This window comes from Synchiropus splendidus, chromosome 18, assembly GCF_027744825.2.
Source record: "Synchiropus splendidus isolate RoL2022-P1 chromosome 18, RoL_Sspl_1.0, whole genome shotgun sequence".
Classification (NCBI taxonomy): domain Eukaryota; kingdom Metazoa; phylum Chordata; class Actinopteri; order Syngnathiformes; family Callionymidae; genus Synchiropus; species Synchiropus splendidus.
In genome coordinates, this window is record NC_071351.1 from 9,857,357 (window position 1) to 9,881,169 (window position 23,813).

General features: G+C 44.3%; 1 protein-coding gene across 1 annotated transcript in view; it reads left to right on the forward strand.

Annotated features, from left to right (window-relative positions):
* The window catches only part of LOC128749088 (neural cell adhesion molecule L1-like protein), a 94,763-nt gene that overhangs the window by 62,646 nt on the left and 8,304 nt on the right, over positions 1-23,813 (forward strand). The window contains exons 9-32 of the mRNA XM_053848316.1: positions 5,839-6,007; positions 6,502-6,610; positions 6,688-6,875; positions 6,943-7,065; positions 8,245-8,415; positions 8,872-8,901; positions 9,334-9,442; positions 9,517-9,698; positions 9,760-9,894; positions 10,069-10,209; positions 10,278-10,389; positions 10,718-10,881; positions 11,627-11,792; positions 12,528-12,652; positions 12,731-12,835; positions 13,427-13,624; positions 13,835-13,905; positions 13,975-14,197; positions 15,362-15,477; positions 15,593-15,797; positions 16,034-16,156; positions 17,695-17,877; positions 22,729-22,767; positions 23,661-23,774. Of these exons, the coding sequence (XP_053704291.1) occupies positions 5,926-6,007; positions 6,502-6,610; positions 6,688-6,875; positions 6,943-7,065; positions 8,245-8,415; positions 8,872-8,901; positions 9,334-9,442; positions 9,517-9,698; positions 9,760-9,894; positions 10,069-10,209; positions 10,278-10,389; positions 10,718-10,881; positions 11,627-11,792; positions 12,528-12,652; positions 12,731-12,835; positions 13,427-13,624; positions 13,835-13,905; positions 13,975-14,197; positions 15,362-15,477; positions 15,593-15,797; positions 16,034-16,156; positions 17,695-17,877; positions 22,729-22,767; positions 23,661-23,774 (3,214 nt within the window). The 5' untranslated portion in view covers positions 5,839-5,925. The remainder of the gene's footprint in view (positions 1-5,838; positions 6,008-6,501; positions 6,611-6,687; positions 6,876-6,942; positions 7,066-8,244; positions 8,416-8,871; positions 8,902-9,333; positions 9,443-9,516; positions 9,699-9,759; positions 9,895-10,068; positions 10,210-10,277; positions 10,390-10,717; positions 10,882-11,626; positions 11,793-12,527; positions 12,653-12,730; positions 12,836-13,426; positions 13,625-13,834; positions 13,906-13,974; positions 14,198-15,361; positions 15,478-15,592; positions 15,798-16,033; positions 16,157-17,694; positions 17,878-22,728; positions 22,768-23,660; positions 23,775-23,813) is intronic.

Here is a 23,813-nt window from a genome sequence, read left to right on the forward strand (position 1 = left end):
ATCCGGCAGGTGAAACAAGTCATGCCTTCCAACTCTTCTGATGTTGGCTGGTGCAGAGAATCCTGAAACAATTGAAGGCTCTTATCTGTGGTCTGTTAGTGATACATGTGTCAAGTGACATGTGAGTGTGGTATCAGGTCTGAGAAGATAGTGGATTGTGCCGTACTTGAATCAAGACAAGGACTGTTCCGGGGTTCAAAGGCAGCCCAGTGGTCTTACTCATTTTTAATGGGTTTTTAAATGAGTTGGCGAGCTCAACACTCTGGCCTCAGGTTCTTCATGATTCTACACAACTCTGCTGGCGATTAAACACACACCACCGGATATATTTATTGAGAATCAAATAAACATTGCAATAAATGTTCATTTTCTACACCCATCGCTGAAAAGAGAGCAGCTAAACTGTATTGACTCGGAGTGTGTTTGCTTAGATCCAACAAAGCTGCCGTGTTCCAGCTATTGTCCCGTATATTTACATTCATCTGCTGTGCACATGGCCTCATGTCTGGGATGCATTTAAGGCTCCGACAGGCCGTACAGGCTTGTTGGGCTGCTCTGCCTTTCTAGGCTTTCCTTGTGTTTGCCTTCATAATCTGTTAAATATGCAATATGTCCTTTTGAAGAGATGCACCCCCCAGTTTTAAGGAAAAACAAACAGAAATGTGCAGTTATGTCTCACCTCCCTGGTCACGCCAGTTCTCATGGAGTCATGGAAGAGGAAGTTTGCTTTTTTTATCAAGCATACTAAGAAATATCAACAGTGTTGTCTTGTTAAGTAGTTTATCACGAGCTCAAAGTTTTTAGTGAATATCTGTGGAGTGTGTTTTCATGGTGAAAAGTTGAACCAAAAACGAGTGAAGCAGCGAGGTTAAATATACATGTTAAACTACCACTCGAGTCATTCTAATTTAAGCTATGTCAATAGCTTTGTAGACTGTGAGCCGTTTAAGGTCCTTGGACCTCAGGTCATCTGAGGCGGTGTTTGATCACAGAAAACCTCCCCTATGATGTGGAATCTCGAGACCGTTTTTAATTAAGATCCAAATTATGAGATATCCGAATTATCTCGAGCAGATGTCAACAAGATGACTGGAGAATGGCACGTGGGGTTTTCGGAATCTCAGTAAAAGTAACCACCAGGGCCAGAGTCCAACAGCTCGGCCGTTTTTTTTAACTTAATAATAAGGCGCCTCCAGGGATTTCAGCAGAGTGGATCTGTTCAAACCCAGGTGAAGAAGTGAGGAGAAAAATAAGAAAGAGAAAAAAGTAAAATTAACAAAATGGCACAGACTACTTAATTAAACCCATTCTTCGCTGCCAGCTTTTAATTATTGATGTACGACTCCATGAATGTTTTCATAATGACCCTTTTTCAAAATGTATTTTCGCGTATGTATTTGTGATACAGTTGCTCCACTCAAGTCCCTTACTGGGGCGTCAAACCTGATCAAACAAGGGGTCAAAAGTCTGGGCTTTCAAAATTAAAAATCACTCCAGCTCCAAACACAAGGTCTTGCTGCACATTTGAAGCAAGCTGTCCCAGCTGGAAGCCACATGGTAAGGTCTCGGCCCCCAGGCCTTGAGTTTGACTAGCTTACTGCTATCATTTCATTCCATTGAAATCTGCTTGCAAAATTCATATTTTCGGCGACTCCCTGGAGTCTGTTTTCAACTGCTTCATGTTCGTCTCAGGCAGGTTCTCTCTTGAGTCCATCTGTCAATACCCTGGAGCAGTGTGTGGAATTATGCTCCCTCAAAAGCCTGAGAGAGAAGATGACTCTCTTCAATGGAGACACTTTGCATTAAAATCATGGACAGGGAGCTGGGTGTGAATGGGCAGGCGTAGTTTGTGGAAGGCGGGATGACAAACTGGGAGAAAAGAGAAAGAAAGAGAGGCAGATATGCCTGTACTTCTTCTCTTCATTCTTGAATGCTGGTGAGTAGCCCTGCAGTGCTGGCTTTGTCCCGGTCATTGTCACTGGCTTAGAGCTTCTTTGCCAAGTGAGAGGCTTTGGCGACATATGTCACTTCAGTGAGTCTCCTGTCGCTCCTTTAGCCGCTTGAGTGGAGGGGCGGGCAGTGGGGCGTGCACCCGGAGCTGGGCGGAACTGGAAGGACATGTCAGAGGTTTTAGTGCACAGACAGTCGCTAGCATGATCTCCTGACGGGCCCCAACTTTTTTAAATGGACTACTAGCGCAGCTGTCTCTGTCCTCCACTAGAGGAGAACTGGGATGTAGAATGACTCAGAAACCTGTAAGTATTTGTGCTTATATGCAAAGGGTTCACTGTTTTTTTTTGTCCAATGCTGAAGCATAAATTATATAATGCAATATGATGATGTTTGTTTCTTATGGTTTCGATGAACGTCCTTGAAAAGATACTTTAATTTTGGATGAAATAGAGCGTGCAAGTTTTTCGGGGAGGGGGTGTTTACACGACAGGGATTAGGTCTGTTGTAGTCACACTTTTCATGCATTGGCTTAGTAAACTCAATCCCCCAGGATTTGTTCCTGCGACCCGCCATGTGTCGAGGTACTAGATCTTTCAGCTCCCCAAGCAAACCTTTGTGTTTACACTGAAACACACCCTTGTTATGCTACATAGGTGAGATGCATGACAGCTCTGAGTCATGGCAGCTTTGTAGTTTTTCACGTACAGACGCGCTTTGAGTCATCAGCCCAACACACAAAGATTAAATGAAGTTTGGATTGGATTGAAAAGGAAATAAAAAAAGGTGATAATTACACATGTAGTTTAATATACGACACATCTTGAGCCAAATGGAATACCAAGTGACTAAACCTTTCAACACTAGTTATGAGAACAGAGAAGGTATCTGCCCACACGCGCAGATTGTCACGTCAACGTCCAAACCTTTTCTTCATGTAGCTACTTTTCCTTATTTGTGGCCTCACAATACAAGCAAATGACAAGAAAACTTGTCTGACTGTGAATGGAGCTCGCTCTATTTACTAGTTGTGAGCAAACATTTGTTCACACTTTCAGCTGCTGTTGCAACTGTAGAGGTCAGTGAAGACCATCATCATCATCACATCACCTATGAAACGTGAAGGTCACATGAAGAGGTCAGAGGTCGCACAGAGGAGGCAGTCAAATCAAATGCATTTTAAATAATGTAGCAAGTCAGCTTCCAATACCACCTGTAATTTATGGGCAAAGACAAGAATCTCATCTATTGTTGTTGCCGTTATTGTCTTGTCGTGGCCTGCATTCATCCCGTGGCTTTCTTCCCACTACTGTAATTTGACCTGAAGAGTGAATGTGAGAGTCAGGCTTAATCTGTTTGACTTGCATTAGAGTGGGACTTGTTCTGGTTGGACTCACTGCAGAGTCGGATGATCACAAAAGCTAACAGCATTTATATCTGCCTGTTTGACCTCTGATCAAAATGTGTGTTGGTATTTTGGAGGGGACATGAGTGAGGAGGGTTACACCTGCACTGGATTGAATGCAAGGATAAATTCTGCATTATTATGGAAAGGTTAGTTTCGCCATGACAATTGAGTCCAGTTCCCTCTATCTCGACTTTGTTGATTTGGATGAACAAGTCAAGATTCCTGGCTCAATTTCATTGCAAAACATAAGTGTAAGTGAGTAGACATTGCATCTGTCTAATGCTTTTTGTAGCAAAGATGCTGTAGGTTGCTGCTTCTAAATATGCTAGTCTGAGGCATATAGAGTAAGTTAACAGTCAAAGGCTGACTGAACAGCAATAAGTAGAGGTGTTCGTTGAATGGTAGCTAGTGAGCTGATTCTACAGAAGAGACTTGGCTGGTATTCAGTACTATTTGTGCAGATACTATGGTTTACACATTTAAATTCAGAGTGATTTAATTGTAGTCGTAAGACTATGCTGGTTTATGGTGGAGCTACTGTGTGGTCTCTTCCATTTTGACTGGAAAGGTTGTGAATTTACACTTCCCGGACCAAATTCTTTCAGTAACACACCTTTAAATGTAGTTTCCTCGAACATGAACTCCTTATAACTAAAAATTGATCAGTAGATTTTTGTGTCAAACTCAAGTTTCAAGTGTCAAATCTATTCCGCTGAGTGATGTCAGGATTAGTCTTCAAGCTTCGACTGGCTAGCAAGTTGCACTCCAAGGCGTCTCCTGGGTTGTAAGACTGTGGCGAAGGATGATGTCAATTCATGTATTTTGAGGCTGAAAACAGAAGAGCTTCATACTAGAATTTGCCAACAATACATGACATCAGATTCTGTTTCTCTGTTGCTCAATAAAGGTGGTGCAGGTAGTTAACATCAACAGTCCTGTGGCAGTTCACACTTCGACCCAGACAGTTCTGTGCCATGCTAGGTGGCATCCATGCTGATTCTTGCCCTCCACTCCAGTTTTTGGGGAAAACATCTGTTTGATGCGGCTAATCATTCCAAGCAGATCGGATCTGAGGTTGTACTTCGATACCAAAGCCTGATCAGAGTCAGATATGCATCAAGGAATGCAAGCTTGTTTGCGATTGCGTGCATGTGAATGAATCACCGGTGTATAATACCATCAGGCTAAGGAGATCAACAAGCTTGCGTCTCTATAACAAGAGTAAAATGTCTGTTAACTCTGCAGGAACAAACTGGTCAGCTTTGTTAACCATTTAATCCGGCGGAGATAATCACAATAAAATCCCTAATGCAAATTCGACTCTCCACAATCTCACCATTTGTTTAATTGATTCTAACTTCAAGCAGATTATGTTGGAATCTAGTCTTCAACAATTACCTATCTCTATAAGGAGGCGCATGTCCTGGAAAGACCTCTGAGTGTTGAGCTCTGTTGGGGCTCCCTGTGTTCTTTCTGCTGCAGGCCGGATTAGCAAGAGGGCGAACCCTTCTGGCCGAGCCACACTCTCTGCTCTGTTGAGAACTAAGCTGTGAAATACTGATGGCTTAGGCCAATTTATTGTCTGCCATCTTGGATCTGGCAATTCTTCCAGCGGGCAGCTCCGCGTTTGTGCCAGTCAGCGTTACTGTAGGCACGCCGCGCCGTGCCAACATTCAGGCTCAACGGTTCAAAGGGTAATCTCCAGACAAGCGTGCTGCTGCGTTGTTCTACATGACCACGACAATTAGATACCGCTGACACTAAGTCGCTGCAGTCGGACGGAAATGTTGCATTAATTAAGACGGCGAGATTTGAGCTGTCATTGAGAGCATTGCGCAGTCAGGAAACTGAAACGTTCTTCTTCTCAAGCTGAGGTCAACACAAAGGAGTTAGCAGCCAAGTCATTTAGGTTGTGAATGGAAGTGGCTTGTAGCATAGAATTTTGGACTGTGCAACACATGAGAAAACTGAGCGCAGCACAGCAATGGCTAAACAATGGAGCAAAGCTTTTTGAAGTCCTTGGACATGAAGTCAAGTCTTTTTGCATAACATTTCCATGACTCCGCGCCCCTCTTGTCTTCAACATAGCAAATCCTGCTTCAAGGTAAAACAAAGTTTAGTCACTGACACATTTAGAATGAATGAGCGCAGGATCTATTCTAAATATTTAGCAACCCTGCATATACCTTTAGTGAGACCCTCTTTGATGTCTTATTTATGTGTTTCTCTTGGTCAGTGCTTTTATGCTCGCACCAAGGCTTCCAGACTCAGGGGTGGCTTGTCTAAGTTAAGTGAGGTGAAGGGGCTGGCGGGTCGTTGGGAAGTGATAAAATAAGTTCCTTGTAAGAGCGTGTTTAAATCATGCCTGGAAACTTTCTGTCTGGCGGAACAACTCCCATATATGTTGGTGCCTAACATCAACTGTTGCTCAGTTGTCGGCTCAGATTTAGCCTGCATTTATTGACTCTTGGTTTTCTCAGGTCCTGTGTGCCTTACAGTCCTCCACTGACATCAGTTGAGCATCGGAACATTCTTCTGGTCTGCTCTTTGTTATCCAGAGGAGTGTAATGAGGTTAACACGGAGCCTACAGCTCGCTCTGCTGTTGGCCTTGACCTCCACTGTCTCAGGACTGGAGATCCCACTTGAAGGTAAGTGTGCCATGTGCCAGTGCTCCCTTTATGCGGGTGTATCAGGGACTTCACTCAAATTGACAGTTGAAATATAAACTCAATGGCTGGGCAAGAGAAGATTGTTAGTGCACATTAACCCCCAGCCCAGTGTAACACGCAATGAGGGAAAAGGTCATTGTGAAGAAGTGAAATAGAAAAATGAGACTCACCGTGCCCCTCTGGAGGAACCAAATCTTTTATTTATTGTTATTATTATTATTTTTTGCTCTTAATATACTTCCCCATCAGATAAAGGACTGCAGTTTTGCCTGTTGAAGCCTCTATTTTGACTTTCCACTGGCTATAAACCCACCCCCAGCAGTTTGACCTACTTTTTTAACACGACTTGAGAGCACGAGCAAAGCGAAATGGTGAAACAAATAAATAGATGAGTGGAAAAGTATGTAATACAGTGCTCATCCCTTTCACTCAGGAACCATCTTCACCTTATTCCTTGATTTTCTTTCTCACAGTGGAGCAGCTTCCAACCATCGTTTCACACACATCAGGTCCGATTATTGCTCTACCTTACGACACCACTCTCACCATTCGATGTGAAGCCAAGGGCAACCCTCCTCCAGAGTGAGTGACCTCACCAACTTGATTAGAAATCCATTTTTTGGCTCAAAAAACACTGAAGTCCTCTTTCAATCTTGCAGGTACAGGTGGACAAAAGATGGCCTTGACTTTGTACCTCCTCACCTTACGTCTTTCAAAGCCGACCACGCAGATGGTACTATTGTGCTCTCCGACAAGAAACTTGCTCAATTCCAGGGCAAATATCGGTGCTACGCCTTCAACTATTTAGGAACAGCGATGACAGAGGAAATCGAAGTAGTGGCCTCCAGTAAGTTCCTTTTTTCCTACGTCACAAACTGGAATCGACTTTTGAGCGTGTGTCATTTTTGAACCAGGCATGCCCAAGTTTCCAAAAGAGAACATTGAACCAGTAGTTGTGGAGGTGGGGCAGCCAATCATCCTCCAGTGTAACCCCCCCACCGGTGTCGGTCCACGCAAGATCCACTGGATGTCCATCGGTAGGTCTGAGCCAGGACAAGTCCATGGCCCTGTATTGAGGTATTGAGGTTGTTTTCCCAACTTTGTCCTCGCCTCGTCCTCCAATTTAGAAATGAAGACTGGAGGATTTAGGGTTCAACTCTGTGGGATATAATTATGGCTATCTGTGAGCAGGCTCCTCGTCGCAGATATGTGAGGCGCTCTGGTGCATGAATGTTGATAAGTGAAGGTGTGAAGGATTAGTTCTCATGACTTGGCACACAAGCGGCGCCATGATGCAGGTGTGAGTGTTGGACCAATTGAAAACTTGAGCACCATATAAGGACGTCAGGTTTTTATGGGGCCCGGACCTCACCTTGTGGGCTCTTAAATGTTGAGCTCTCATAAAATCCTGCGTGTGATCAAAAGAAAGGTTCACTCGTGTCCCATGACTGAGTTGCTATGCGAGTGCAACATGGTGAGATTCCTATTAAATCCGGTGAATTATCCCAATAGAAGTCTGACAGTGGTTTCAGTAGGATTTTGCAAAAGTGACCCGATTTTTGCTCATTTAAGAAAAGTCAGAAACAAATGTGAGCTTCATCTTCGCTCCGAGCAAAGACTTAACAAGCGATGCCAGGAGGCGATGTCTTATAAGATGCCGCAAATGAAGTGGAGTGACCTGGGACTTCATTAACAGGTCTACGCAATGCAAACAAGCTATTCCAGTTTGCTCGTGGCTCTGCTGGCTCCAAGTTGTCTGGAGTCTTCAGTGTTTCTTAATATATTGTTGTTAAAGATGAAACTGAGTCGCATTCTATGTTGGACCGTCTGGAATAAGACTTTTTAAATCGTGTTCTTTAAACCTACGGAGCACATGCTTGCATGCATCTGCAGATGCTTCGTAGATCTTCATGAGACTCTGAAGGTGCAGAGAATGAAGGAATAAATCAAATATGTAGCCATCAATCAATGCCATAACTGCGCATGTAGTTACTATTTAAAACATTTCAGTTTGACAGGCTGAACAAAAAACTAATGAGGGTATATTATCTTGTGGTTTATGTTCGTCTTAATTCGACACCATGCGCTATATATTTTGCAGAATGTCAGGTTGGCGATGAAGAGAGGGGTATGGGCTGAAGTGGCGTGAAGTGTATCGATCGTTCGCCAAGTGAGATGAAAGCTTGTCATTGATTTGCAAGCCATTCCATTCCCAGGTCTCCAGCACATCACGCAGGACGAGCGGGTTTCCATGGGCACTGATGGGAACCTCTACTTCTCCAACGCCTTACCCAAGGACAGTCGTCATGACTACTGCTGCTTCGCTGACTTCACCAGAATACGCACCATCGTCCAGAAGACGGCCATGGCTGTCGTGGTCAAGACACGTGAGTTTATGTGACTTCAACATGTTTGGAAACGGAGCTTGTGGCGGTGTTGCCAACATGCGTGCCCGGGACCTTTCTCTTAGAGGTTGTTTGTCTTTTGCAGATGCAAGAATGGAACATGTTTAGTAAAAAAAAAGGGGATAAACTTTTACTGGTTAGATAAAAACTCATGGCTCTTGTTGTGATGAATCTTTTATTTGGTTGCATAATTTTGATGTGATTATCAGTAATCTAAACCAACTGTTGAGTGCTTGTATGTAGTTAACCTCAGAGCAGAGGAGTTCAAGAGTCCTCTCTCCCTGTTTCTCTCTAAACCATCTTTGCATACCGAGTCGCAAGGCTTGTCGGGTCACGTTTGCAGTGTTGGGAAGTGAAACTGATGAGAAATGCACCTGGTGAAAGGACTTGGCTGCTGATATCGTTCTCACAGAACCTTTGCTTTTGTCACCCTGACAGCTGGGAACGAGTCTGGCGACGCCGGTTCTGGTAAGTGATGACTCGTCCAATTCAGGAGTCATGTTAGTGCAAGGTGTGCAGTCACTTCTATTGATGCTGGAAGATAAATCATTGTATTATGATTTAAACAGTGCAAGTGACCTCATTTCAGGGAATTGAAGTTGCTACTGATGATGACTTTTTAAGATGAAGAATAACAGCTTTAATACAGGTTGTGTCATGCTGACGTGAGCTACTACATCATCCGAGTGAATACAGTAATGTCAGTAAACCAGAACAAAAATACAGAAAACTTTTCATTGGATTCATAATTTAAGATTGATTGCAAATGTAATTAAAAATGTACGTATCAGAGTGGAATCTTAATTGCTTTATAGTCATTTTGTTTGTTCTAATTAAACAAATGCTTCTTTTTAGGACCACAGTTGTTTATTTAAATATAAATCAACGTCTTCTCATTAGAACTCCCGGTGACGAGAACACCGCGGCTTCTGCTGCCCTCTGGTGTTCAGACGGAGAAAGTGCTGGTGAAGGGTGAAGAACTGCAGCTTGAGTGTATTCCACAGGGATTGTAAGCATCGACGGCTGCAAACGCTTCACCTGTCACTGAATGTGGTGTTGAAGTATCTGACTTGTGTTCTGCAGTCCAACTCCAAAGGTAGAATGGATAAAGATGGGCGAGCAAATGTCTCTGCGAGCGAAGATGAACAACTTCGGCAAGCTGCTCACCATCCCTGCTGTGGAGGAGAAGGACGCGGGGAAGTACATGTGTAGTGCCAAAAACTCCGCAGGGCAGGCCGTCCACTACTTTGACGTGATTGTTGAAGGTTTGTGCAGAAGATGTTACCTCATAAATCCAAGCTTGGAATAATTTATTTCCTTTTTCAGAACCTCCTCAGTGGCTTCCTGAACCACCCCAGAGTCAGCTGACAGTGATTCACGCTGATGTCAGCATCAAGTGTTCAGTCAGTGGGACACCTCAGCCACGCATAGTGTGGCGGAGGAACGGGGAGATTCTGGAAGGTAATCATTAATACATGTTTCGTTGTGGAACTGCGGGGTTGATGGAACAGTGTCCTACTTTTCAGAGAGCAAACAAACATCTGCATTAATTCTGATCATTATTAGGTTTGCTGTTCCTCAATTCCTGTTTAGATTCAGCGACAATTTTTTTCACTCGATTCACTCTGATCGCAGACGACCCTCTGAGCAACAGGCGGGTGTTGGACGACACTGTGGTGATCCACGACACCAAGCCAGAGGACAACGCCGTCTACCAGTGTGAGGCGTCCAACAGACACGGAACCATTCTGGCCAACATCAACATCGTGGTCATGAGTGAGTGTGTCAAGCTAGCGCACTCGATTGTGGAATGTTAACATTGTTTCCTAAACATTTCTCTGTAGATTTGGCTCCTCTGATGCTCACCAAGGACTATCTTGAGTATGCCGTGGTCACTGGAGGTGACCTCACCATGAACTGCAGCGTTTTTGGTTCCCCACCTCCCACCATCTCTTGGTGAGTTACGCCTGAGCGATGGTCACCTCACCCTGAAAACCTGAATGAATTCAAGTTCTGCTGAGCATAACCCAAAGTAGAGTTCACTGGTCACTTTTTGGAGCATGAAAGAGAAACACCTCAAGGTTTTTTAAACCCGTGTTTTTGTAAATTGCCTGGTGACAAACACATGAAGAAATGTTTTTTATTTAACTTAGTCATCAAAGCTCAGTCGTCCACTGGAGACTCAGAATAGAGCTACTGCAGTATATACTCCCACATGGTGACCACAGGCCCAGATTTTGTGGAATGTTAAAAAGTAAACATATATTTCATTGCGCTCTTCTAGGTCCCGAGATGAAAACCCAGAGCAGATGCCGGACAGGTTCTCCATGCTGAAGAATGGCTCCTTACAAGTCCTGCGAGTGGAGAAAGAGGACAGCCAGGATTACCTGTGTGTTGCGGTGAACTCGGAGGGCCGCAGTACCATCACGGCGGTGCTCAGTGTGAAAGGTATCCTGACAGCATGTAAAGTGCTTTGCTGCCTAAGAACCATTAAACCTGGTTAGCGGCCGGGATTATGATTAGGAGGTCGGACCAGTGGTGGGTAAACCAGTTAGTGTCAATTTCAATGCTTTTAGCCAAATGAAAAAAAGATTACAGCTTTATTGCACAGTCGGAACAAATTGGACTCTTCACTTCCCTCAGGGACGATCGCATCTCATTTCTGAAACAGGAAATAAAACAATCATCCTAAAATCCTCTTGAGGCGCAGTCAAGCCACTGAAGTATTAAAATAATCAATTCCAAGTGGTCATAAGACCAGGGGCCACTCAGAGACCTTTGACTTGTGAGGGGAAGTCGTCCTGCAGGGTTGATGAAACCGTGTCCTAATTTTCTTTACCACCTTGGTTTAGAAATGTCTTCCTTGGAGAAAGAAAAGAAAAGATAAATAAATTGAAATCACAGGCAAATATTTAAAACAGTCTGTCATATCTATATATTTGTCCACTAATTTAAAATCCAAATTTATTTCTGACTCAGTTTAGTTTTTTATTTTTCATTTTACGCCTTACTTTTAAAAATGAATGTATTTCTTATGTTGAATTTATTTGAACTTTTTATATATTTTTTTCCTAAATTTTATTCATTTAAATTTTTTATTCATCTGCTCTTTTTCCGTTTGAACTTACAACTAAAGTAGACATTTTAAGCCTGTGAAAACGGCTGAGGATTTACTGTATGAATGTGTTTTAAGATGCCACGAAAATCATCAAGGCACCTCAGAATGCAGAGGTCTCCAGCGGAACCACGGCCCAGTTGACCTGTCAGGCAAATTACGACCGAAGCCTGCAGGGAAGCTTTGAGCTGCTGTGGTGGAAGGACGGCGAGGTGATCCCACTTTCCTCCAGTCAGAATTCCAGGTGTGTGCAGGTGAAGTGCTCCTGTTTTATTCGATTATTTGGATGTGTCCATTCCATTTTTCTATCCACTCCGCTCAGGAAAAAAAAAGTCACCGGAGATTTGTTTTTTCATCATCATCAGCAGCAGAGGTTTAAATGGATTTCACTTCCCCTCGTCTCCTGGGTGATGAATTATTAAATGTCCGTGTAAGATTTGCCGTATTATTTCCCTGCTTCGTTTGTATGCCGGACACATCCAGGTTTAACTGCAGGAAGTTTGGAGATTCTCTCCCCGCATTCACCAAGTATCTAAAATAAATCTGTCAAGTCCATGCAGTTGGATGATGGTTTCTAAACAGTCATGAGAACAGTGTGTTCACGGGGGAGAAGTGGTTGGCGCTGTGGCCTGAGTCACTGGCAAGTTAGAACTGGATTTGTTTTTTTTGCTCCTCTGTGGGTCTGTTTGCACTCTGGTTTCCTCCCACTGTCCAAAGCCGTTCAGAGGTAATGGAATTCAGACAGTGTCAGACAATAAGAAGCAAAATCAGTTTAGTACTCAAGACAGGTGTTGCATTCAGTGGCTTCATTCCTCTTGGATATTTTGAATACCTTCTCGTTTCAATAGCTCAGGTGACTAACTGGTATTTATTGTGTTATTGTTGACTGCGGCGATGACTCAGCCAGGAGAAGGTCACAGAAAGAAGTCTTCAATAGACCATGTCTCCGTCCTCAGTTCAACACGTAATCTGTGTCTAGATACCTGGTGGATGATGTGATGCTGCAGATCATGAACGTGAACTTGAGCGATCAGGGGAGATACACGTGTGTGGCCAGAACCAGTCTGGACCAGGACAACGCGACTGCTGTGCTCACAGTTCTGGGTAGGACACAAGTTTACAGTAAACAACATTGCTAGTTGGTCATAATGGAGGGCCCTGAACGAATGGCTCTGTTTTCAGATGTTCCAGATGCCCCGAGAAAACTACAAATCACAGAGCTGAGCGATCCGAGGAACATCAGCTTGTCCTGGGTACCAGGAAGTGATCACAACAGTTCTGTGTTGGGTGAGTGTCCACACTGACTGTGATGCTTTTCTTTCATTCCTGCTTCGGCAGCTGTGATCTTGTCTCTGGCTGCCATGGTTGAGCTCTCTCAGTGCCGATAGTTGAAGGCTCTAATGCTCCCTGACTCAGAGGTGCTGATCCTCATCCCACCTGAGTCACTCAGCTGCTTAAAGTCAGTACAAGGTCCTGAAGTCTCGACCCCAGAAGCCCACCTGGCATGCGGAAATGTCTTGTGACAGACCGAACCGTTCCCTGTTCTTGTGACCACTGTGACGGCCTTCAGCAGCCAAAATATTGTCTTGGACTCAACACTCCTGTTTACTCTGCAGACCAGAACCTCTTAAGCCAAATTACATGTCTTACCTCATTTGCTTAATCCACACACAAACACAAAAGTCCCACTTTCTTTTTGTCAGCTTATGCTTATTCTAATTGCCTCATTTGTGCGGGCCGTCTTGCATGAAATCATAGGTTTGTTTGTTTCTTCTATGCAAATGCACAAAACAGTTGCTTTTCTGGGGGGGGGTGAAGTAATGGGTTGGTAGCGAAGTCGCCTGCATGTGAAAGAATCTGCTGCTCTCACTCGAACAGAATTCATTGTGGAGTACGAGGAGAGCCAGTGGGAGCCAGGTAGATGGAGGGAGCTTCAAAAGGTTCCCGGTAACCAGGCAACAGCCCTGCTGGCGCTTCACGGACATCTGAACTACCAGTTTAGAGTGTACGCCGTCAATGTCATTGGACCAGGACCCCCCAGTGAGACCACAGAGAGATACAAAACACCCCCTGCTGGTGAGCCTCGCTGACTTTGATTAACACTTGTGCCAAGGTACTGTGAGAAGAAGAAGGCAGCCAGGAACATCACTCTGTTGTTGGACACTAGTTTGTGACCCAACAGTGACATATAATATTCAGTTAACACAGGGACATGTTGCCTCTCTATATCTGACAGTGAGCCACCACGTTTGTATCGCATGTTAAATGTTACCAATCTGTTTGAAGCGCCTGAAAAAAATCCGGAGAACATCAAGGTTCAAGGACATCTTCCAGGTCAGCTGGACATCAGCTGGGAGGTGAGAGACCGCCGTGCAGTTCGCCGCCCGATTAAAAATATGCCATAGTCATCCGAGTTCTTTCTGAAGCCGCTAGTGCCGGTGGAACACAACGGCCCCGGGCTGGAGTACAAGGTGAGCTACCGTCAGCTGGCGGTGGAAGGCGCCTGGAAGGAGCACTTGGTGAAACGACACTCCTTCGTGGTGAAGAACACATCCACATTCATCCCCTTCGAGGTGAAGATTCAGAGCAGGAACAGCTACGGCTGGGGCCCGGAGCCGAACATCGTCACGGGTTACTCCGGGGAGGACGGTGAGTTCCGGTCCCGTCGACCCCCCCCCCATTGTTGCAGTTTCTTAACATGAACGTCTATGAACTTTCTTGTGTTATCGCATCTTCAGTTATCTTTTGGCATTGTCTGCGGGAAAATGTGTCAGGTTAAGTTCTTTCCTTTCTTCCTCCTCCTCCGCGCCAACCCTGTGTCGCTGTGCTGTAGTGACATGTGCTGTCCTCCACACACGCTGAAGCCGGGAATCCGGCAGTGGCAGATAACCTTTGGTAGAGCTGAGATATGTGAGACTTCCATTTTGTGCCTCAGACGGTGTAAGGCATTTGAAAGATAACAAGACGCTGATGTGCTAGATAGATGGAAACAATGGCTGCTTCTGTCTAGTGCCTGCTGTGCTTCTGTCCTCTCCTGTTTCCACTGCACCGAAGAGTTCAAGTGTGTTTAGGGCTGCACAATGACAGGCACTTGCGAGTCACATTGTCAGTTCAATCGCTTTATCAAATAGAATATCGTTATGAATGCCGTTTTTCTTCTTCCCGTTGAGTTGATTGTATGTAAGGTAACTGTTTAAACTGCTTAATATTTTGGAATATTTTTGATCTAAGCATTTATAAGAAAAACTGGGTGGTGCAGCAGGACATATTAGATTGAGGTATCATGAAACAGTATAACTGGGTTGATGAAACAGTGTCCTAGTTTAGAAATGATATGATGTTGAGTTAGTTGTTCAAATCTAAACATTGCACAGCGGACAGTGCCATCTGGTGGCCTCTGGAAAACAGGACACTGTTTCATGAATCATCCGCCTATCGCAAGGAGATAGACTGTGTAAGTGGCAGTATCCACCGATTGCTTGTCTTCTGCGGCTCACTGCATGTACCTCCGTTGGCACACTCGGGTTCTGTTTCTGTCGCAGTCGGACGACAAATGTATGGCTTTACCTCAGCACTGTCAGGGCAAAAATATTCGCTGAAATATCACTGATAGAAGTGGGTTCAATGGGATAGTCTCATTTATTCTTCACACAATAAAGTAGCATCGTGCAGCCCTAAAGCATTTCATGTTTTCCCCAATTTACAAAAATGCTTTGAGATAACTGTCAGTTGTGCAGATTGTTAAACTGTGTATTGTTGTGCCTCCATCTTCATCCGCATTTTCGCCTGGTCATCCTTGCCTGTGCTTTCTAGTTCCCTCCGCTGCTCCACGGGACGTTGCCGTGGAGGTTGTCAACAGCACCGTCCTGAGGGTGAGCTGGACCCCAGTTCCGCCTGCCACTCTGAGAGGCCATCTGCGAGGATACCAAGTACGTCACATGTCATTTGCTCATATAGCAATACAGTCACTCGCAAACCACGATAAGTGAACTTTGTTGTTGTTGATGTGGACGAATTGGTTGGACTCTTTCATATTTTCCAAAGGTCCACTGGGTCCGGAAACGGAGTCTGATGAATCCAGAGAAGCTTTTGAATGAACGCCAGTCACTGTCCTTCCCTGGAAAACGCAGCCACGCTTTTGTTCCGGGCCTCGAAGCTTTTTCGGAGTACAGACTCACCGTCAATGTGTTCAACAAGAAAGGAAACGGGCCTAACAGTGATCCTGTCAACTTCAACACCACAGAAGGAGGTGAACAAAAATCACTGAAAACAGACACCTGACAATATCTTATTTTATTATTTATTATATATTTATTTTAATCATTATGTGAGGGGATTTATTTTATTCATTCATGGTATGGTAACATACTCCTAATAATATTTCTTTGTGAATAGTGCAAGAACAGTAAGTGGTTAAATATGTTTGATGACTATGCTTGTGATGTAAATGTAATGCGAGGTGTAAATTCATCGTATATTTCACAGTTCCTGACCAGGTGCCCATTCTGACTGCGTCTAATGCCCAGAAAGATTCCATCCTGCTCGTGTGGGGTCCACCATTGCAAGCAAACGGTTTCCTGATTGGCTACCTTCTCCAGTGCCTCCTCAGTAAGTCGTATTATCAGGCTTTTTCGTGACTTACTGTTGAGTTTTCCAACGTTGGAGGCAGGATTGTATTGGCCTTCTTTCGAGTCTACCACTAGATGGCAGTCTTGACAGCCGCCACCGCCTCAGCTGCCGCTTGAGAAAATATATTTTGTTCCTTATCGCCTCTCCTCTGCAGGTTATTTTCCCAAAACGATCAACAACAAATTTGCTCTGTATTCACACTCCAAACATCTCTGTTAAATGACAGGGAAAAACGGTGAACATGTGCGTGCAAGGCGTTCACTATGTCCTCTGCCTTTTTTCCTCTCTCCTTGGCTGACATTTCTGATGTCTTTTGTGTGAGCTGGCAGGGCAGAGCCAGCCCTTCGCCGCCTCCACTGGCACCCACGTAGTCTGGATGCAGCACGACACGCCGCGTCCTCCGTCTTCTGCTCTTGTCACGCTCCATCCCTGGATGGCACACTCCTCCATGATTCAATAGCCAGCACCAGAATGCTGCTTATTAAACATTATTTAATGAATGTCACTGTGCTAAAGTGACACGAAGAGCCTGGCACATCTTCCCTTGACTTGCCTTTTCATATTTACCTAAAAATGACATGGGAGGAAAGTCGAGCTCAGGATATGCTGCCTACACACATAGTGTACTTTGATGTATTATGCATGTTGGGTGATCTGCTCTGCTTGTTTTTACTGTTTCCCTCCTGATCATTAGAACGCTAGCTCCACTTCTGGCTGTATTGTATAGCGATAGATAAAATATATATCAGTCATTCATTTTTTAAATAATTGTATTTTTAATTAACTACTTTTCAGTATTCCATATGAAAATTAAGACATTTATGTTCGCTTCGTGACTTTTTTATGCATATATATATATATATATATATTCTTTTTTTTTCTTTTTTTTTTTTTATTCTTCGCAAATACTTGAATAGTTGAATTTGATGTTCCCCAACACTGCGAGTTGTCAGCAGAACATGGGCTATCAAACATAGATGGCACCTCAATAGCAACTTTTGGCCATCTGGATGTAGCTTTGTGAACTAATGCCCTCCTCAGATCAAGACCATCGGGTCAGGTAGTGTGTGTCAGTCGTGCGAAGGGTCACCAGGAGTGGGCTGTACAACTGTGTGTGTGGTTGAACAATAGATCAAATCATTGATGTGTCAGGGATGATGAACTCCAATGCTTGCATCTTGGGCGAGCACCCTCCACTTACTAGAATTTGCTATTGAATATTTTCTCTCTCCTCCTCCTCGTCTTTCACTTTCATTTATCCCCACGTGTTTATTCTCTCCCACTCTGCTCTTGACTTGCTTTCATCTTTGCTTGCCTCTCATCATAATGGAGCGCACCTGTCATGACATGAATCTGGAACATTAAGTTGCTGTATGAGCTGCCGTGGCGTCTCTTCATCTTATACCCCCCAGTGACCCTCATTATTGCTGCGGACTTTTAACACGTAACATGTTCTAGTGCTGATGACTTCTTTCGCAGCGTGGCCACTTCATGACAGCACTCTACTGTTTTAATAGTTAATGAGACCACACTGGAGGTGTTGGACTCCCAAGAGACGAACATCACCGGGGCCGACACCACCCAGTGGCAGCTGCAGGGCCTGGAGGCCGACAGCCTTTACCGCTTCCATCTCAGCGCCTGTACCCTGACGGGGTGTGGACCACCACAAGTGCGGGAAAGCAAGACCATCACTCAAGCACGTGAGTCCATGAAGTCACTTCTCAATTCTTTATGTTGGAATGACTGTGAGGAATGAAGGTAGGTTTCCTCACTCGGTTCAGCTGCAAACACAGCACACAGACTAAACAGTCAACACCACGATATATTATCGTAGTGACGATCATGTTTTTGCCACTGGGAACAGCTTTAATCCGGTCCGATTGATTTCTCTTTTAAGATGCAACTCAATTTTAATCTGGATACTAATGTCTGTTTTTCCTTTTTCCACTTCTGGAATTAATATTGAATGATTTATTTTAACAAGCATCACAACAGTGGGTGTGTTTGAACGTTTTACATCTTTATCTTCATCTATTCATTTCAAATCTAAATCGAAGACACGCTGTCGATGCAATTGAAGACTGGTTTATATTTTTTTCACGTCCAAGGCCTCATCACGTGTCAAGAAATGCCTCCTATAGGGATTAAATCTGGCAAACCAGGGTTTATAATTCAATGAAACTGACTAATAGCCTAATCCTCTGACAGTTTCTGCGTGGGTTTGTGGATTTTGGGTGAAAGCCCGTCTACACCTTGGACGATGCGTGTGTGAGCAGCTCTCACATTATTCTTCCAACATTTGGGATTTAGTTTTCTGGGTAAAGCAAAACTGAAAGCCAGACGGCTGAGTCTTCTGTCCTTTGCTTCTCCGCTTGTGTTTGATTTGTGGCGAAACTCATTGGAGGATAATCCAGGTTTACATGTTGCTCAGCACGGTGGGGTAGGTGACCCTCGCAAGCATGGCTCACTTGGCAAGCCTTCATACATCTTATGTCAATCATAGACAGCTGCGGCTGCAACATCATTAGAAACACACGCTTCTCATGCAAATCAAACTCACGGCCCTCAGCGCTGTTGTGTCAGAGGGTGGGGACTGAAGATGTTGATGAAATCCAGACTCACATCCAGTGCCTCTCCTCCAACTGCCCTTAACAGGAACAAAACATGCGTTGTTTATTGAAACAACATATTTAATATATACATACAAAACCCAGAGGAAATAACAGAGTCAGTCAATTAATCTGTTCCTGCGGGAGTCATGAAGACGACTGAAAGATCCTAGCGTCATGCAATGTCCAGCTTTGTTTAACAGAAATCTGAGACTCAAAACTAGAAATGCAAGACCTCATGACTTCATGAAACCGAAGCATACAATCAAACTTCCATGATTCTGGAATTATGTTTCATGAAACCGTGTCCTTGTTTTCAGAGGCCACTAGATGTCAGTGTCGCCTCACAATGGGTAGATGAGGTTTTATGAAACAGTGACCTCATTTTCAGAGGCCACTAGGTGGTTCTTTTGGTTTCGAAATGATGTGAGGTTTCATTGAATTCATTGTTCCAAGCATTTTCCAGCAGACAGTGCCATCTGGTGGCCCCTGGAACGCAGCGCAATGTTTCATGAAACTTCATTTATCCATCACCAGTGTGCGCTGCACAATCTTTTGCTTTGAACAACAATCTCAATGAAACCTCCTATCATCCTTTAAAGAAGAGTGCCACCTACTGAGCCTGGGAAAATGCGACTCTTGAAACCTCATCATTCCAGTGGTCTTCATGGTTGCACCTAAGAAGTGTTGCCAAGTGAACAACAGATGTTGTTTTCTCTATTGTAATAATAGTTGGTTTGATTCCCGCTGTAGATCTTTTACTTCGCTCTCTTAAAAGTGTCATTAATGTCGAATTAATATGTGTGTTTGTTTGGAAATTGAAGGTCAGCTTCGCATGGCTTTTCTTGTATATTTGTAATTCAAATTCATGAAAAACTTGAAGCATACTTTCTGGAGTGAGCTTCATTTTAAGACATTATACATCAGGAAAATGAATATTTTGTCCGTCCTTCAGACCATTACTAGAAGACGTGATGGAATTCTTCTATTGTGGAGTTTGAGCTCACAGATATGTGCGTTCTCATGTAAAATAAAAAGCCATATTTTTAATTGATGAATTCCAGGAGCGGCACGGGTCACGGGCGGTTACAAATGTGTTGTTCTGGGCGATAACAGGAGACAAAGTAGTTCCACTGAAACCTTGGGCTCGCAGCTCGTGAATCATCTGGCAGCCGCTGAAAAACTTCTCGTTTGAGTGGGATTTATAAGCCGGAGTGGGTGCGTTTATTGACTTTTTTGTCTGGATTCTGAAATGTCAGATCTGAAATTGATTGTTTATTGCACTCGGCTTGTTCTACAACAGTTTCTATATTCGCCCAGGAATGGTTTACAAAGAAGAAATGAAAAAGAGAGGGGAGGATTTTGGCTTCTGATATTGGAGCCTCTCCTTCTGCTGCAAGATATTTTCGTCATTTAAACATAAACTGGGCTCCTTATTATCGCTGAGTGAGTCTGTATATGTCGCAGAACTACTGGAGTCATGAGGCAGCAGAGGCTGAGCAGGCAGATAAAATTGTTTTGTTTCAGAAGTCGTGTCCTTGGTGAGCGTCACAATGCTGCAAAGTCATGTTTAGACCCCAACAACGGGCAAACAGCCTGGTAAAGAAAAGGGAACACATTGATGTGCTCTTCCAAATGTTCACCTCTGACCTTCTAATGCAGCGCGACATTCACTCAGGGCCAAAGTAGGACAAATTAAAGACGAGCTGACGAGAACAAAAAGCTGATTCCAGACTTTAATGGAGCCGGAGTGGTTGATGGCTGCGGAAAAATAATAATAAAAACCTCTGCGGGCCGCGGAGGTGAAACATCTGTGGAAAAGAGGGACGCCTGCCACAGATAATAGCCGGCGCAGAAAAGTGTGGCAGATGGAGATAAAAATATCTATTTCCCTCCGCCAGGTCTCAGAGGAGGCAGAGATGAAGCAGATTGCAAACTACACAAAGGCAGAAGCAAATACGTCTAAAGTCACTGAACAATAACCAGCTTCTCCGGAGACTAAGTGATTTGCTTTCTAGTGAAGGAACATCAGAGTTGTTATCCTGGACTTGTTTGGCTTGGCAGTGATTTGGGCAGCAGTAGCATGAGCTGGACAGGTGAGGAGGAGCCCTGCGACCGAGGACGCGGAAGAGTGACATGATAACTTTGAAGGAAAAGCATGTGTTCATTTTAAATCCAGCCGGTGGTCAGCAATGCTGAAGATAGAAATGATTGACTGCTTGTGCTCCGGTGTTCTTGGGTGCACTCGCTCAATGTCAAGTGGCCTTATCGCTGTGACCTTGTTGGTAGAGGCGAGGGACGGATGGATGGATGGTTCTGATCAGTTTGAATGTTAAAGAAACGGAAGAATGCAGTGCTATTGAACATAGAAAAATGTGTTATGATGGTGTTGAAAGAGTAAAAAGACGAGGAGATGAAGCTCTTTAATAAGCAGTTTGACTGCACATGTGGTGAAATATAACTCTTTCATCATAGTTTTATAAACCAAAACCAGATTATTTTTCCCCAAGAAAAGGCTTTGACCCACTGAAAGTAGGTTTGCAACCCACTTTTGGTTCTTGACCCACCAGTTCAACCATGGTGTAATCCAAAACAGAATGAGGGGCGACATAGAAAAGGGAAAGGCAAAACTTGACAAGTCGAGAACAGACTAGATGTTGAAAGGACTTGGCGATGACTTGACTGGGAAATCACTTGACGAGACAAGATTTGATTTGATGGTGACTAGATGAGGCTTGAGTGGACCACGACTTGACAGGACTCGACTAGGCGGTTACTTGATATGACCTGGAAACTTGACTTGACGGGCAAAACGAAACAATGACTTCATCATGCTGAGACTTCATTATGCTGTTACTTGACTTGATGTGGACACTGGACTTTATGAGATGATGATTTGATTGAAGTCGACCAGATGGTATCTTGACTTAATGTGGAGACTTGACTTAAGGACTTGACTTGATGACGACTTGAGGTGGGAGTCAACTAGACGCTTACTTTTTTTGACTGCGGAGACTTGGCTTGATGATCAAGACGAGACTATGACTCGACAAGACTCAATCATACTGTTCCTTGACTTGATGCCGAGCTCGACTTGACAAGATGACAACTTGACTAGACTCACCCAGACAGTATCTTGACTTGATGTGGAGACTTGCTTAACTTGACAAGGACTTGACTTGATGACAATTTTACCAAGATGGGACTCAACTAGACGGTTACTTTGACGCAGAGACTTGTCTTGACGTGCAAGTCGACTTGACGCGACTACTTCTTGACTTGACATGGAGACTTGAGTTGAAGTGATGATGACTTGACTAGTCTTGACCAGACAGTATCTTGACTTGACATGGAGACTTGACTTCACTTGACCAGGCGATGACTTGATGCCAAGCTCGACTTGACAAGATGACAACTTGACTAGACTCACCCAGACAGTATCTTGACTTGATGTGGAGACTTGCTTAACTTGACAAGACAAGACGGCCGATAAATAACGTATAAAGATTGAGAGCAGTACTGACTGATGTTGCTTGCGTGGTGGTGAAGGTGAAGGATCATTTGTTAGGTTCATCCCGCGTAACAAAACCTTATCAGTAGCATCATTCAAGGCCAATAGTTGAGCAGCAAACTTTTTACTGTTTTAGCTATATATATATAGCGACCTCATTTGAGTTTGCGCTGGGGTATTCTAAAATGTTTTCTTGCATTGTAAACTCTGGAGCATCAGTCACTGCGACTCCTGACAAGCGAGGACCACAAAAACCCTGCTAACAAGGACATTCCACTGGCAGCTGTCCACCTGTGGGCACTCATGAGGATTTGCTGCCCACGTGTTGTGTCACTTCTAAAAACCTGCAGCTGCCGACTTGTGTCTGGTCCTCATTATGTCCCCGTTGTAAATTTCTGTTGTTCTCCATTTCCCTCTTCCTCCCTCGGAAGGCTTGTCCCCGACTCCAGCTGGGCCGCCCGTTCAGAGCAGTACGTATCTCCACCCGCAGCCGCTCGCTAGCTAGATGCAGATGTAGAGATGTGACTGGTCGTCGTAGTTTTGCTTCACGAAAACAAGGTTGTCATTTTAGGTTGAAGCCCCAACTTGAAATGGGAACAAAGTTCTGTGAATGTATTTAGTGAGGTAACACTATAATAACCTTCATTGTCTCTGTCAGGTTTGTGATGTTTTTTATGAGTAGCTGTCCACTGTCTTTGCTGGTTTATTGAGGTAATTTCCATCTTCTGTGTATGCCTGACTCCAGCAGCAGGATTCCTCCCTGCAGTTCTATAATCCTGCCTCTGTGTCGTCTATAGGGCCGGTTTGTTTCCAAATAGATATAATTCGATTCGATAGTTCACTCGTGAGAGCAGTCGCATCTGAGGCTTTTCTTTCCTTCCAGACTGCAACTGCTCTCCTCCCTCCCCTCTCCCCGGCACTTCCACTCCTTCAGGTACATCATAACACATGCTGTTGTGATCTATCGTCTTGATGTCGCTAAACTTTCAACTAACAATAGGATTCCAGCGCAGCTTCAATCTATTTTGATTTGCGCTGCTCGAGGGTTGTGGGGGGGGGTGTCAGGAGCCGCCAGCTTTGCTTAAGAGCGAGTGAAGACTAGATGTCACTCCCGCCCACGATCTCTCTTCCCGTTATGAGCCAAAATCCAGCTCCACTCAATTAAGTCTGAGGCCCACAGTTGCCTTTTGAACTGTCGTCTTGAAGGGTTTCTGCTAGCTGAACAGTTTTCAGGCGGCGGGTGGATCCTATTTGCCTCCGTTAATCCGCTTTTCCTGCCTTCTTTTGCCTTCTTCTCTGTGCATGTCTGTGTTTTCCCCTTCCTCCCAATTTCCCTGCCTCCTATTTCTTCTCTCTTTATCAGTTCCAGCCCTGTTGAACATAAGCTCTTATGCGAGTGACACCTTTGCCAAAATCAGCTGGACTGCCAGAGAGGAGCCACAGGACTCACAGCTTTATGTGGCTTATATGAATAACAGTAAGCTCCTTTTCCATCTCTGCGTTGCCAAAACCTGAT